This window comes from Nematostella vectensis, chromosome 15, assembly GCF_932526225.1.
Source record: "Nematostella vectensis chromosome 15, jaNemVect1.1, whole genome shotgun sequence".
Lineage (NCBI taxonomy): Eukaryota > Metazoa > Cnidaria > Anthozoa > Actiniaria > Edwardsiidae > Nematostella > Nematostella vectensis.
In genome coordinates this window covers 778,898-793,988 of record NC_064048.1, presented here as the reverse complement: position 1 = coordinate 793,988, position 15,091 = coordinate 778,898, and the positions used below count along the sequence as shown (strand labels likewise).

The following is a 15,091-nucleotide window of genomic DNA, read 5'->3' as shown; positions in this document are numbered from 1 at the left end:
AGCGACACGCACACACCGCGCACATGACGACACGTCTACCCTGCGCACATAACAAAACACACATACTGCGCACATAACCACACGCACACCTGCGCACATGACGACACGCCCACACTGAGAACATTACGACTCGCACACACTTTGACAATAAAATAGCGATGCCAAAATCCCAAAGCACACAAGGACACACTGCGCACATGACGACATGCACACACTGCACATAACGACATGCAACACTGCGCACATAACGACACGCACACACTGCGCACATGACGACACCACCACTTTGCACGTAACGACACGCACACACCGCGCACATAACGACACGCACACACTGCAGACATAACGACACACACTGCGCACATAACCGCACGCACACACTCATAACGACACGCACACTGCGCACAACGGTACAAATACACTGCGCACATAACAAAACGCACACACTGTGCACATAACGACACGCACTCACTGTGCACATAACGAAACGCACACACACTGTGCACATAACGACTCAATGTATATAACGACACACTGCGTATTAGAACGGCACGCACTGCGCAAAGCGGTACAAATACATTGCGCACATAATAACACGCACACCGTGTTCATAACGACACGCACACACTGCGCAAACAGCGATACGCACAAACTATGCACATGACGACAGGCACAAACTGTGCACATAACGACACGCACACACCGCGCACATAATGAGACGCACACACTGCGCACATAGCGACACGCACACACCGCGCACATAATGACACACACACACTACGCACATAGCGACACGCACACACCGCGCACATGACACACACACACACTGCGCACATAGCGACACGCACACACCGCGCACATGACACACACACACTGTGCACATAGCGACACGCACACACCGCGCACATGACACACACACACTGTGCACATAGCGACACGCACACACCGCGCACATAATGACACGCACACACTGCGCACATAGCGACACGCACACACAGCGCACGTAATGACACACGCACACTACGCACATAGCGACACGCACACACCGCGCACATGACACACACACACTGCGCACATAGCGACACGCACACACCGCGCACATGACACACACACACTGTGCACATAGCGACACGCACACACCGCGCACATGACACACACACACTGTGCACATAGCGACACGCACACACCGCGCACATGACGACACGTCTACCCTGCGCACATAACAAAACACACATACTGCGCACATAACCACACGCACACCTGCGCACATGACGACACGCCCACACTGAGAACATTACGACTCGCACACACTGACTATAACATAGCGATGCCAAAATCCCAAAGCACACAAGGACACACTGCGCACATGACGACATGCACACACTGCACATAACGACATGCAACACTGCGCACATAACGACACGCACACACTGCGCACATGACGACACCACCACTTTGCACGTAACGACACGCACACACCGCGCACATAACGACACGCACACACTGCAGACATAACGACACACACTGCGCACATAACCGCACGCACACACTCATAACGACACGCACACTGCGCACAACGGTACAAATACACTGCGCACATAACAAAACGCACACACTGTGCACATAACGACACGCACTCACTGTGCACATAACGAAACGCACACACACTGTGCACATAACGACTCAATGTATATAACGACACACTGCGTATTAGAACGGCACGCACTGCGCAAAGCGGTACAAATACATTGCGCACATAATAACACGCACACCGTGTTCATAACGACACGCACACACTGCGCAAACAGCGATACGCACAAACTATGCACATGACGACAGGCACAAACTGTGCACATAACGACACGCACACACCGCGCACATAATGACACGCACACACTGCGCACATAGCGACACGCACACACAGCGCACATAATGACACACGCACACTACGCACATAGCGACACGCACACACCGCGCACATGACACACACACACTGTGCACATAGCGACACGCACGCACCGCGCACATGACACACACACACTGTGCACATAGCGACACGCACACATGACGACACGTCTACACTGCGCACATAACAAAACACACATACTGCGCACATAACCACACGCACACCTGCGCACATGACGACACGCCCACACTGAGAACATTACGACTCGCACACACTGACTATAACATAGCGATGCCAAAATCCCAAAGCACACAAGGACACACTGCGCACATGACGACATGCACACACTACACATAACGACATGCAACACTGCGCACATAACGACACGCACACACTGCGCACATGACGACACCACCACTTTGCACGTAACGACACGCACACACCGCGCACATAACGACACGCACACACTGCGCACATGACGACACCACCACTTTGCACGTAACGACACGCACACACCGCGCACATAACGACACGCACACACTGCAGACATAACGTCACACACTGCGCACATTACCGCACGCACACACTCATAACGACACGCACACTGCGCACAACACTACGCACTGCGCACAACGGTACAAATACACTGCGCACATAACAAAACGCACACACTGTGCACATAACGACACGCACTCACTGTGCACATAACGAAACGCACACACACTGTGCACATAACGACTCAATGTATATAACGACACACTGCGTATTAGAACGGCACGCACTGCGCAAAGCGGTACAAATACATTGCGCACATAATAACACGCACACCGTGTTCATAACGACACGCACACACTGCGCAAACAGCGATACGCACAAACTATGCACATGACGACAGGCACAAACTGTGCACATAACGACACGCACACACCGCGCACATAATGACACGCACACACTGCGCACATAGCGACACGCACACACAGCGCACATAATGACACACGCACACTACGCACATAGCGACACGCACACACCGCGCACATGACACACACACACTGTGCACATAGCGACACGCACGCACCGCGCACATGACACACACACACTGTGCACATAGCGACACGCACGCACCGCGCACATGACACACACACACTGTGCACATAGCGACACGCACACCCCGCGCACATGACGACACGTCTACACTGCGCACATAACAAAACACACATACTGCGCACATAACCACACGCACACCTGCGCACATGACGACACGCCCACACTGAGAACATTACGACTCGCACACACTGACTATAACATAGCGATGCCAAAATCCCAAAGCACACAAGGACACACTGCGCACATGACGACATGCACACACTACACATAACGACATGCAACACTGCGCACATAACGACACGCACACACTGCGCACATGACGACACCACCACTTTGCACGTAACGACACGCACACACCGCGCACATAACGACACGCACACACTGCAGACATAACGACACACACTGCGCACATAACCGCACGCACACATTCATAACGACACGCACACTGCGCACAACACTACGCACTGCGCACAACGGTACAAATACACTGCGCACATAACAAAACGCACACACTGTGCACATAACGACACGCACTCACTGTGCACATAACGAAACGCACACACACTGTGCACATAACGACTCAATGTATATAACGACACACTGCGTATTAGAACGGCACGCACTGCGCAAAGCGGTACAAATACATTGCGCACATAATAACACGCACACCGTGTTCATAACGACACGCACACACTGCGCAAACAGCGATACGCACAAACTATGCACATGACGACAGGCACAAACTGTGCACATAACGACACGCACACACCGCGCACATAATGACACGCACACACTGCGCACATAGCGACACGCACACACAGCGCACATAATGACACACGCACACTACGCACATAGCGACACGCACACACCGCTCACATGACACATACACACTGTGCACATAGCGACACGCACGCACCGCGCACATGACACACACACACTGTGCACATAGCGACACGCACACATGACGACACGTCTACACTGCGCACAAAACAAAACACACATACTGCGCACATAACCACACGCACACCTGCGCACATGACGACACGCCCACACTGAGAACATTACGACTCGCACACACTTTGACAATAAAATAGCGATGTCAAAATCACAGAGAACATAAGGACTCACTGCGCACATGACAACATGCACCCACTGCACATAACGACATGCAACACTGCAAACATGACACACTGCGCACATAACCACACGCACACACTGCGCACATGACACACACACTGTGCACATAACGAAACACACGAGCTTTGCACATAACAACACGCACGAATTTTGCGCATAACAAAACGCACGCACTGCGCAAATGACGATGACGACACGCACGAACTGTGCACTTGAAGATACGCACGAACTTTGCACATAACAAAACGCACACACTGTACACATGAAGACAGGTTCGCACTGCGCATATAACGACATGCACAAACTGCGCACATAACGACACGTACCACTGTGCACATAACGACAAGGACACACTGCACATAACGACCGCACACACTGATCACATATCACAACGCACTGCGCACATCGGTATAAATAAACAGCGCATATAACGACCCGCACACAAATGCGCACATAACGACACACCTACGCACAACGGTACAAATAACTTCGCACATGACGACATTCACACACTGCACATAACGACAACGCACACACTGCGCACATAGCGACACGCACACACACACTGCGCACATGACAACACACACTGCGCAAATAACCAACCTCGTCCCCTGGGTTTTCTGGGTAATTTTCAATATGTCGTCTGGCTGACCAAGACCCTGGCGGAGGCTGGCTTATTTTCACAGGTAGACCTGTGACACAAGGGTATTTACCGAATCTAATATGGCCGACAGATTGGTGAAATGAGACATGAAATTACATGGAATCTGACAAAGAACGGCCGTAATTGTCACTCCCATTGGCAAATTTGAGCGAGTTAAGGCAACTTATTTATCTGTATATGGAGGGACCCCAAGCGCAGTGTCACCATGGCAGAGTTAAGCGGGAATTTCTCCTTCTTTGTTAGAGTGAGGGCCATTTAAGCTTGCCTAGTAGGTAGCCTTAGAAACATTACTGTCTATATAGTGGTTCCAGTCGAAGGCAACTGATAATTCAACTTCTAAGTATGGGTTTTGGTCAACAGACTTCAGGGTATGGCCCATCAATCTGTATAACTGTGGATGACCGGATTAATTTTAAGAGAAGAAAATAGATAAAAAGGAGCTAAGGTGGCCTTGACTCAGATTTGAAATCGCGACAACTTATTTGACACGAAACAGCAACTCCGAAGTACGAAATGAATTCTGTCGATCAGTCGATTTCAGTGTCTTTAATAAATGGATACATCAATTATAGGTAGGATGGGGGTAAACTACAGCTTGAGTAAACATGTGTTATGATAAGACAAACAGGTACTCTGTGCTTATCATGTGATCTAATTCTCTAGCTTTTGCAGCCTGTGGTATAATTATAAGGCTCCTCTACATAAGGGGACTAGTATAAGCACGTGCTCATCACGTGCTAAGTCGTGCATCTACTTCAGCTTGGGCAGCTGCATGGTGGGTTTCTCCGGCAGGAAGCAGGAGAACGCCTCGGACCACTCGTGCTGAATCACAGTGTCACAGTGCTCGTCGTTGTCAACCCTTGTCAGTCTGTAGGCCATGAAGTGGTGCGGTGGCATCTTGAATCCCGCAGGCACGGGCTTCATGAACCTGAAGCAACACAGGGAACCCGATGATAATCACACACAGGGAACCCACCAAGATACACAGGAAACCCGATAACGATTACACAAAGCGAACCCATCAAGATACACAGGTATCCCGTTAACAATTACACACAGGGAGCCCATTAAGATGCATAGGTATCCCGATAACAATTACACACAGGGAACTCATCAAGATACACAGGTATCCCGTTAACAATGACACACAGGGAACCCATTAAGATACATAGGTATCCCGATAACAATTACACACAAGGAACCCATCAAGATACACAGGGAGCCCGTTAACAATTACACAAAGCGAACTATTAAGATGCATAGGTATCCCGCTAACAATTACACACAGGGAATCCCATTAAGACACACAGGTATCCCGTTAACAATTACACAAGTCGAACCCATTTAGATGCATAGGTATCCCGTTAACAATTACACACAGGGAACCCATTAAGATGCATAGGTATACCGTTAACAATTCCACGCAGGGAACCTATTAAAATGCATAGGTATCCCGTTAACAATTACACAAAGCGAACCCATTAAGATGCATAGGTATCCCGCTATCAATTACACACAGAGAACCCATTAACATGCATAGGTATACCGTTAACAATTACACACAGAGAACCCATTAAAATGCATAGATATCCCGGTAAGAATTACACACACCTGGAACCCTTTTAGATACACAGGGCAGCCAATTTTACTTACACAAAGGGAACCCATCACAATAAAAAGGTATCCCGCTAACAATTTCACCAAGAAACAGACGACCGGATGTTAGGGAGCCCATCAATCAATCAATCAATCAATTTTATTGGTAAAACTTGGTGATAACATACATGGGAAGAGCCAAATCCGGAAGCTTAAGTGGCTTAATGTCAGATATATTAAGAGTACAGGAGTGAAGGATCGATGTATAGCTTGGTACAATGAAAAAAGTAAAAATATATATAATAACAAAATAACAATATAATATTAATATCAATAACTAAACTAAACTAAAATCGTTGGCTTGTAGTAGAGGTCGTCAGCGGACTTCCAGGTGTTGGTGAAAAAGAAAAGATTATGGATCCAGGAAGTGGTGTTTGAGTTTGGATCTGTAGTTGTGGGGCTTTAAGGACTTTCTAAGAGAGGGTGGAATATCATTCCAGATAGTAGGGGCTTGATAGGAGATGGAAAAGTGATATTTGGTTTTTTTTATGTAAATTATGGAATTGACACACAAGAGTGAAGATAGAGACAGGGGTAGTAAATTATAAAGGTGTGAGAAAACAAAGCAAGATGTTTGATATTTGTATATAGATGGCAATGTCAGGAGATTATACATTTGAAAGAGTGTTTTTGTATGGGCCCTCCAAGGTGAGGAAGTAATGGTACGGATTATTTTTTATTTGTAAGAGAAATAGAGGTCTTGTATAAGAATCAAATGTTGATCCCCAAATTAGTGTACAATAGTTAAGATAAGGTAAGAAAAGAGAGTTGTATAGGGTCAAGAGTGTAGTTGGAAAAAGAAATTGTCTAGCTTTGGAGATGATACTGATGACTTTTGAGACTTTGGAGCGAATTGTTAGAATATGCTGTTTCCAAGAGAGGTTTCCATGGATACTTAGTACTGTCAACACGAGATATGATACTATTTTTATTTTTGACAGGATGATCAACTATGATTTTCTTTCTTGGGGGGGGGGGGGGGGGTGAAACAGAATAAATTTTGTTTTATCAGGATGTAATGTCAGTTTGTTTAAATTGAACCATTTAGAGACAAGAGAGAGCTCCTTATTGACAATGGAGATTAAACTGTGTATATTTTGATGTCGGAAGAATAATATGTATCTTCTGCAAAAAGAATGAAGGAAAGAAGATTTAAAGTATGAAACAGGTCATTTATGTATATAATTGAATTCGCGCTCTTTTGATGAGACCAAAGAGCGGGTATTGTCTTGTGGGGATAATGTCTGATGGGGAACTATGGGACATGGTTTTGTGTCGACTTAAAAGAGTACGTGTGTTATTTATTACATTTATGACTGTATTTAGTCCATTTATCGTGTAATTCTTTACGAACCCCTGAAAATATTGACAGTCTGCCATCTTTTATGACGTTTCTGAATTAATCCAAAAATATATTATATTTCCGACGTACCTTACTTACAAAAAAGAGATTAGAAAATTTAAAGGAAATCCGGTATTATGCAATACACAGGTAGCCCATAAATCAGGGAGTGCACATACCTGTAGACCGTCTCAAACTGAACGCGCAAAAAACTGCCGTCGTTGACTTTAAGGAGCATGTTGATGTCACCGAGGAGAGTGTCTCCCGGGGGATGTTTGTCTCCACGCTTGGTAACCACCCCATCGTCCTCTTCTGCATTACGGGTCCGTCCGGTTTGAGGTTGATTCCGTGGAACATGGTGTGATAATGAAGGCTGCCGTCTTTGAGCCTTAAAACCATACGAAATAGATTTTATACATAGTAAAAAAAAGCAAGGTGGGGCAAAACACAAGGAGGATCGATCCTCCTTGTCTTTTGCCCCTCCTTGCTTTTTCTTAGATCTGCAGACCATTTAATTAATTTCATCGCTTACTCTGATGTGTTGACGATCGTACAGTAGCCTCCATCCTCGAACGTCATGGTTCGTTCCCAGCTCAGCCCGCCATTTTCCACGGCAGCTTTGAAGAAGTCAGTCATGCCAGCTGGGTACTTGGCGAACTGCTTGGTTCCGTAAGACATGCTTGGCATGAGGATGTCAAAGGAAAACGGTAGATGCTTCCCCTTAACAACACAAAGCTTAGACCAATGCTCCCCGCTGAAAATAGAAAACAAAAAGGACTGGTATTGGGGATACGGGAACTAGATAATCCTTATGCAAGCCAACAGGAGAAGATATATTACATTAATTTTAGTTTGAATTTAGAGTTGTTGTCAACTTATCCTGTGAAATACCAAGCAATTTATAGAACAGATAAACAAGCTGCAAAACTGAAGCTGTAAGACCGAAAACAAGCATTATCAATTAAAGATAAACAATTTGCCCGCTAAACCGTTTATATACTTTTACTTAATATCTTTTTACACTGCGTACAATGTGTTTTTAAATGCTGTTAAAACCGAAAAAAAAAGTCAAACAAAATACATTCAACTCACTCGAATGCTTTCCCTTCTCCTACTCCTTGGATCTCGAAGCAATGTCCGTTGACGGACCCCTCCATTTTAAAGTGAAGCTTCATAGCATCTTTACTAAGACTCTAAGGGAGAAAAATGACAGACATACACTAAGAGACATTAAAATGAAACTTTCACCGGATGTTGACTAGAGATTTGTTGACTTGTTAAAAAAAGTTTTGAGCTCCACTTTGGCCACACTAAGGGTTGCATTCAAAATCTAAAGAAAAGTGGCCTACGCTAGCAGGGAGTTGACCATAAGAAAGAGAAAGATTTGTTGGTTATTCTTCTTACGTATTGGTTTAAGGCCGCAATAAACCTAGAGTACACCACAGGGCTTGCTTGGATTCTAAGTAGCATAGCATAACGTTGAGCGTAATCCAGAGGTGGAGGAAGCAATGTCTTACTGCTCACAAAAATGAAAATCTTTTGGTAAAAACTATACCACACACTAGCCAGGAACATACCGAATTCAGTCAATTGTCATGCACACAAATAAGGACAAATAGCACTATTACCATTGTGTTTTTGTTACTGGCCTTTGAAGACAACCTCTCAATCAGGACTTGGTGCAATAGTGCTTGGCGCGCTAGTAGACACTTCTGAAAAGTTACTGAGAGGGCGCTTTTTATCATGCTCTGAAGACAATAAAAAATGCGAGACAAACACTTGGCTTTCAAACTAATTAGATTTTAGACAGCTTAATATAATACATACTCACTGGAATAAATCTGTTTATCAAGGTCATGAGAAGTAGTAGGGTTTTGGCGCAGCTGGCGCAAAGTTTTCATCATCCCGAATTTCATTCCAAAAATGGCGCGAAAGTCTCCGCGCACCTCCGCCAAGCCTCGCGACCTGCGCATGCGCGAGTTTGCCAGAGATCTCTTGCACGACCACGCCCACCTGTCAATCACTTTGTCACGTGATAGCCACGCCCACCTGTCAATCACTTTGTCAAAAACCTGTCAATCACTTTGTCACGTGATAGCCACGCCCACCTGTCAATCACTTTGTCAAAAACCTGTCAATCACTTTGTCACGTGATAGCCACGCCCACCTGTCAATCACTTTGTAAAAAACCTGTCAATCATTTTGTCAAAAACCTGTCAATCACTTTGTCACGTGATAGCCACGCCCACCTGTCAATCACTTTGTCAAAAACCTGTCAATCACTTTGTCACGTGATAACCAAGCCCACCTGTCAATCATTTTGTCGAAAACCTGTCAATCACTTTGTCACGTGACGGTCAAGCCCACCTGTCAATCACTTTGTCAAAAACCTGTCAATCACTTTGTCACGTGATAGCCACGCCCACCTGTCAATCATTTTGTCAAAAACCTGTCAATCACTTTGTCAAAAACCTGTCAATCACTTTGTCACGTGATAACCAAGCCCACCTGTCAATCATTTTGTCGAAAACCTGTCAATCACTTTGTCACGTGACGGTCAAGCCCACCTGTCAATCACTTTGTCAAAAACCTGTCAATCACTTTGTCACGTGATAGCCACGCCCACCTGTCAATCATTTTGTCAAAAACCTGTCAATCACTTTGTCAAAAACCTGTCAATCACTTTGTCACGTGACGACCACGCCCACCTGTCAATCATTTTGTCACGTGACGCACTTAGGGGGAGCTCGGGGAGGCTATTCTGGTCTAAAGACGTATGGGGTCCTAGATAAAATGACATTAAAGACGGAGGTTAAGATTAGAAATGGTGCGGCTACCGCCGGCGGTTGTTCGGTGCCGGAGGTGAATGTGAGTAACACTGCGGATGCGGGGCCTGAACACTGCTGTTGTAACGCTGATTACTATGAAGACTCAGAATACGGAAGCTTCGACCCCGTTGGGTTTGTGGCCGGAGGGGCGACAATTGTCCTTGGTGTTCTAGCAATGTTAGTCTCCATGCCACGGTATGGCGAAAAAAGATGGGTAAGATACTAGTCCACGAATGAGGTGTGGAGACTTTAGACCGCACCGCCCCCACGCGGACCCCTTCGGAGGTCTTAGCAACCACACACATCACACCCAGAGGGGGCTCGAGGGGATAGCCAGGCTGTGCGGGGAGTGGGCGCGCACGGTGGAGGTCTGAGCGGGAGCCGGAGGTGGTGAGGCTGTCCTTAAATCTTTGAGAATTGATTTAAAGACGTAGGCGTACTGGTTGTAGCAAAATGTTTTACTCGTTGGGTTTCTTAATGAGAAAGCCTGAGGAAGATCGTGGCGGGATCTGTGGAGTTTGCGGGTCGGCGTGCGACCCAGGCCAGGCTCTGGATGAGATTAGGGGCCTTGGAGAGGGTGGTCTGTCGAGGTTGGATGTTAGCAGGCTCAGGTATTTAGCCTATAATATAGGGCTCAAAAACTTTGGCAAACAAGGCAGGGCCAAACTCGTAGAGCGTATAACAGAGAGCTTAGACAGGTCCAGGGATGCGTACGTATTGACCTCATTGGGGGAGGTCAGGTCATGCGTCAGGGATATCGTGAACGACTGGAGGACTCGTGATTTTAATTGGTGTCTCCACTGCGCGGCCATTCTCCATAGATCTGACGTCATCATGTCGTGTTTAAGGTTGGGGGCCACCAATCTAAAATGGATATCATGGCTGGCGACCCGGTCGGACACGCCAGGCGATGCGAGGGTGGTCCATGAGGTCAGGTTCAAGGGGTTGGAGGCCGAATTGCTCCAGGCGGCCCGGCGCTCGGACAGGTTCCGTAATTGGTGTCTGGACGAGGACGAGAGGAGGGCCCTGAAGGAGTTGGAGGACGAACTTATCCAGGTGACCTGGCATCCTGACAGGTTCTGGGACTGGTGCCTGGACGAAGACGAGAAGAGGACTCTGGAGGAGTGCTTCGCTAGGTAGGCGTGAGAGACATGCTTTGGTGTGTGATGTAAAAAAAAAATTGAAAAGTGGTTTAAAGACATAAACAGTTTAATAAAATGGAGGAACGAACAGTTGAACGTACGGCTGAAGATCGGTCACCACCACCATACAATATCCCCGGCGGACCGGTGCCTGAGATTAACGTCCCCACCCTCATGCCGGAATTTGCACTGTTTGACCGAGCCCTCACCGAATACGAGACTAGTAGAGCCTCCTTGGGAGACGAGGATAGTAGTAACACTCTTTGCAATCATGACGACCTAGTCACAGAAGACGGGGTCACTAGTTGCTTAGAGTGCGGGGAACAGATGCAGCGCGTGATCGCGCACGAAAGGGAATGGGGTTTTTACGGACATTCCGACGGCAAACGGTCTTCGGACCCAAGTCGGGTCCAGGTACGTAGGTCTGAGGATAGAAATATTGACAAGGATGTGGAAAACATGGGTTTTAGTGGGGTAATTGTAGCCAAAGCTAACGAGATATACACTCAGGTGACGAAAGGCCAGATTTTTCGCGGCGACCCACGGAAGGCGATCGTCTTTGCGTGTATCTACTACGCCTACAAGATGTCTGGTAAGTGTCAGACACCGAAAACCTTGATGGAAACTTTTGGATTGAGCAGGAAGAGTTGCCTTAAGGGTCTAAAAATCTTCAGTATTAACATGCCTAAAGATTACTTACTACACGGAACGTCTCCCACCGTCGTGGACCACATTCGCGATGTGATGGATAGATTCTCGGCGTCCCCCACACAGAAGGGAGAGGTGGTCCAGCTCTACTACAGATCTAAGAACCGCTCGTCTGAGTTGAATCGCGCTCGCCCACAATCCTTTGCGGTCGCTTTAACCTATTACTGGGTACGGCTAAAGGGGGTCGATATTACACTTAAAAAATTCTCCGAAAGAACGGGCGTCTCCGAGTTAACCATCAGTAGGAAAGCGAGAGAAGTGGCCACAGTCCTGGGTACGCCTGGTGTGGTATGATGTTTCCTGATTTCCAGAGAAATCAGGATTTCCAGAAAACTGTCAGTTCGGAGTAGATGTGAATTAACACGTCTAAAAAAATTCGAAAAAAGTGGTTTAAAGACGTGGATGTAATAACAAAATGGATATGCAAAGTGCTGGAAGTCTTACAAATCTCACCGTGGAGGATCAAGCCGCCACCTTAGCGAGGTGGGGAGCCGCAGACTTTGACGCCGTTATGGAGCGCGCGGCGTGGGAGGGGTGCGTCGAGACCGTGAGGTTGTGTAAGAGTTGGGGTGCGACGGATTTCGAAAAGCCGATGGTCAGGGCCGCAATGAACGGCCACGCCGAGATCGTTAAGATGTGTTGTGAGTCGGGCGCCTGTGACTTCGTGTATCCAGCGTCCATGGCCGCGAAAGGCGGGCACGTAGAGGTTTTGAAGGTGATGGGCGAGTATTGTGCCGACGGAGGAGAGGCCATGACCGAGGCCATGGGTGCTGCGGCGGCGGAAGGTCAGGTGGGGGTTGTTGAGTTGTTGATAGATCTAGGTGCCGATGTCGATGTCGGTTGGGCCACCGCCGAGGCGGCGTACAATGGGCACGTTGAGGTTCTAAAGCTGCTGAGAGAAAACTTCAGCGAGTTTGACCCGGACTATGCTATAACACCGGCCACCGAATCTGGCAACCTCGAGATTGTGAGGTTGTGCTTGGAGTGGGGCGCGACCGATCTCATTGTACATATGAACTACGCGCGGTTTTTGGGTCTACACGAAATTGTCGCGGTGCTACGTGCGGCGTGGAGGTGGGGTCTCGTGCATGAGGAGCTCCCGGAGAAGCTACACAAGGTGAGATTCCGTAGAAAGCTGGAGGACGAACTAATGCCAGTAGCTTGGCATCCTGACAGGTTTTGGGATTGGTGCATGGATGAGCAAGAGAAGGAAATGTTGGGAGAATGCTTCGCCAGGTAGACGTCGGCCGGCTAGAAGGCGGGTATCGCGTGTTGGATTGAAAAGTGATTTAAGGACATGACCGGTTTGATAGAAATGGAGAACCAAACGGTGAAAGACTCGAAAGTATCCCCCGTAAAGCGAACAACGGATTATAAGTGTCTTCATGGCAGAGTGAAATATTATTGCAAAGATTGTCACGGATCGCAAATCTGTCCTCACAACCGGAGAAAAACGCGGTGCAGAGAATGTAACGGCGGTAGCATTTGTGAGCACAGACGAGCAAGATATGTCTGTAAAGACTGCAAGGGGAAAGGGATGTGTGGACACGGCAAACAGAGACCCTTTTGTAAGTTATGCGGAGGGTCTCAAATATGCGAACACGATAGACAAAAGCACCATTGCAGAACGTGTAACGGAAATTAGCATTGACCCACTCAGTTTTGTAACGCGTCTCACGTTACAAAACACATACATTCCTAATCGCCCTAACAACTAGCGATTCTGAAAATAGGTTTTGTATTTACATTGGGAGTTCGCGGTCGCCAGGGTGGTCTGGTATGCAGTCTATTGTTTGGCACGTGAACAGGTATTGTCTTCTTGCGGTACGTCACATCCGTCCACATGCACCCCGCATGTTACCGGAATAGATACCAAGCTAAACCAGCCGTAAAGGCTGTGATCGTGGCAAGGTTAGTTTCGTGCTGTGTGTTCGTGGGTTTAATCACGTCCGGCTTTGGGTTAGTTTTCGCCTCCGGTTCCGGTTTGTGAGCCGTGACTGACTCGGTATGAGGTAGCACAATCTTTGAATGACCCATATTATGTTTTGGGATCGTTTTTATCTCGTTATTTATCGGATTCAGCCCCAGTTTCATATCAGTGGTGGCTTTTTGTAACTTGTTATTATAGCCAGCGATCGAAGTGTTGTTATTTATCACAAGATACGATGGACTTAACCAACAGCCGAGGGCGAAAGCCAGGTCTAGTTTTTGTCTCGCCTGTTGTAAAGCAAACTGATACCGTTGTATACTTTTCGATATACTGTTTTCCACCACCGCGCTTTCAAAGAGTTTCGTGAAGACCTGTTTCGTTTCCTGAGCTGAACCGCTATCACCGACGATTGACGACCGGGTCTGAACTTGCGCGCCTAGAATACAGTAAACAAAGGCTTCGATGCTCTGGTTTATCCTAGACAACCCAGCTTTGGTTAACCCCATTGATTTTTCCGGAAAGAACCACTCATACTGAAACCCAGTTCTAAGGTCTTTCAGGTACTCAATCTCAAAGTGATTCATGTGTTCGTGGTCGCTTTTGGCAGCGTCCCATTCGTCGTGTAATTGATCAATGGTGCCATAAGGCTTATACTTGTCGTTAGAAGATGACAA

General features: G+C 47.3%; 2 protein-coding genes across 2 annotated transcripts; one reads left to right on the top strand and one right to left on the bottom strand.

Moving 5' to 3' along the window:
* Positions 1–5,342: 5,342 nt before the first annotated feature.
* LOC5513491 (red fluorescent protein drFP583) lies at positions 5,343–9,584 on the bottom strand. The gene is made up of 5 exons (XM_032383025.2): positions 9,438–9,584; positions 8,902–9,002; positions 8,342–8,563; positions 7,989–8,197; positions 5,343–5,739 (listed from the first exon to the last, which is right to left on the bottom strand). The coding sequence occupies exons 1-5, from the start codon at positions 9,552–9,554 to the stop codon at positions 5,732–5,734; spliced, it is 657 nt and encodes a 218-aa protein (XP_032238916.2). The 5' UTR covers positions 9,555–9,584; the 3' UTR covers positions 5,343–5,731.
* A 2,270-nt stretch (positions 9,585–11,854) lies between these two features.
* Positions 11,855–12,781, top strand: LOC125560725 (transcription initiation factor IIB-like). Its single transcript, XM_048723048.1, has one exon. It carries the CDS (start codon positions 11,855–11,857, stop codon positions 12,779–12,781), a length of 927 nt encoding a protein of 308 aa, XP_048579005.1.
* Positions 12,782–15,091: the final 2,310 nt, after the last annotated feature.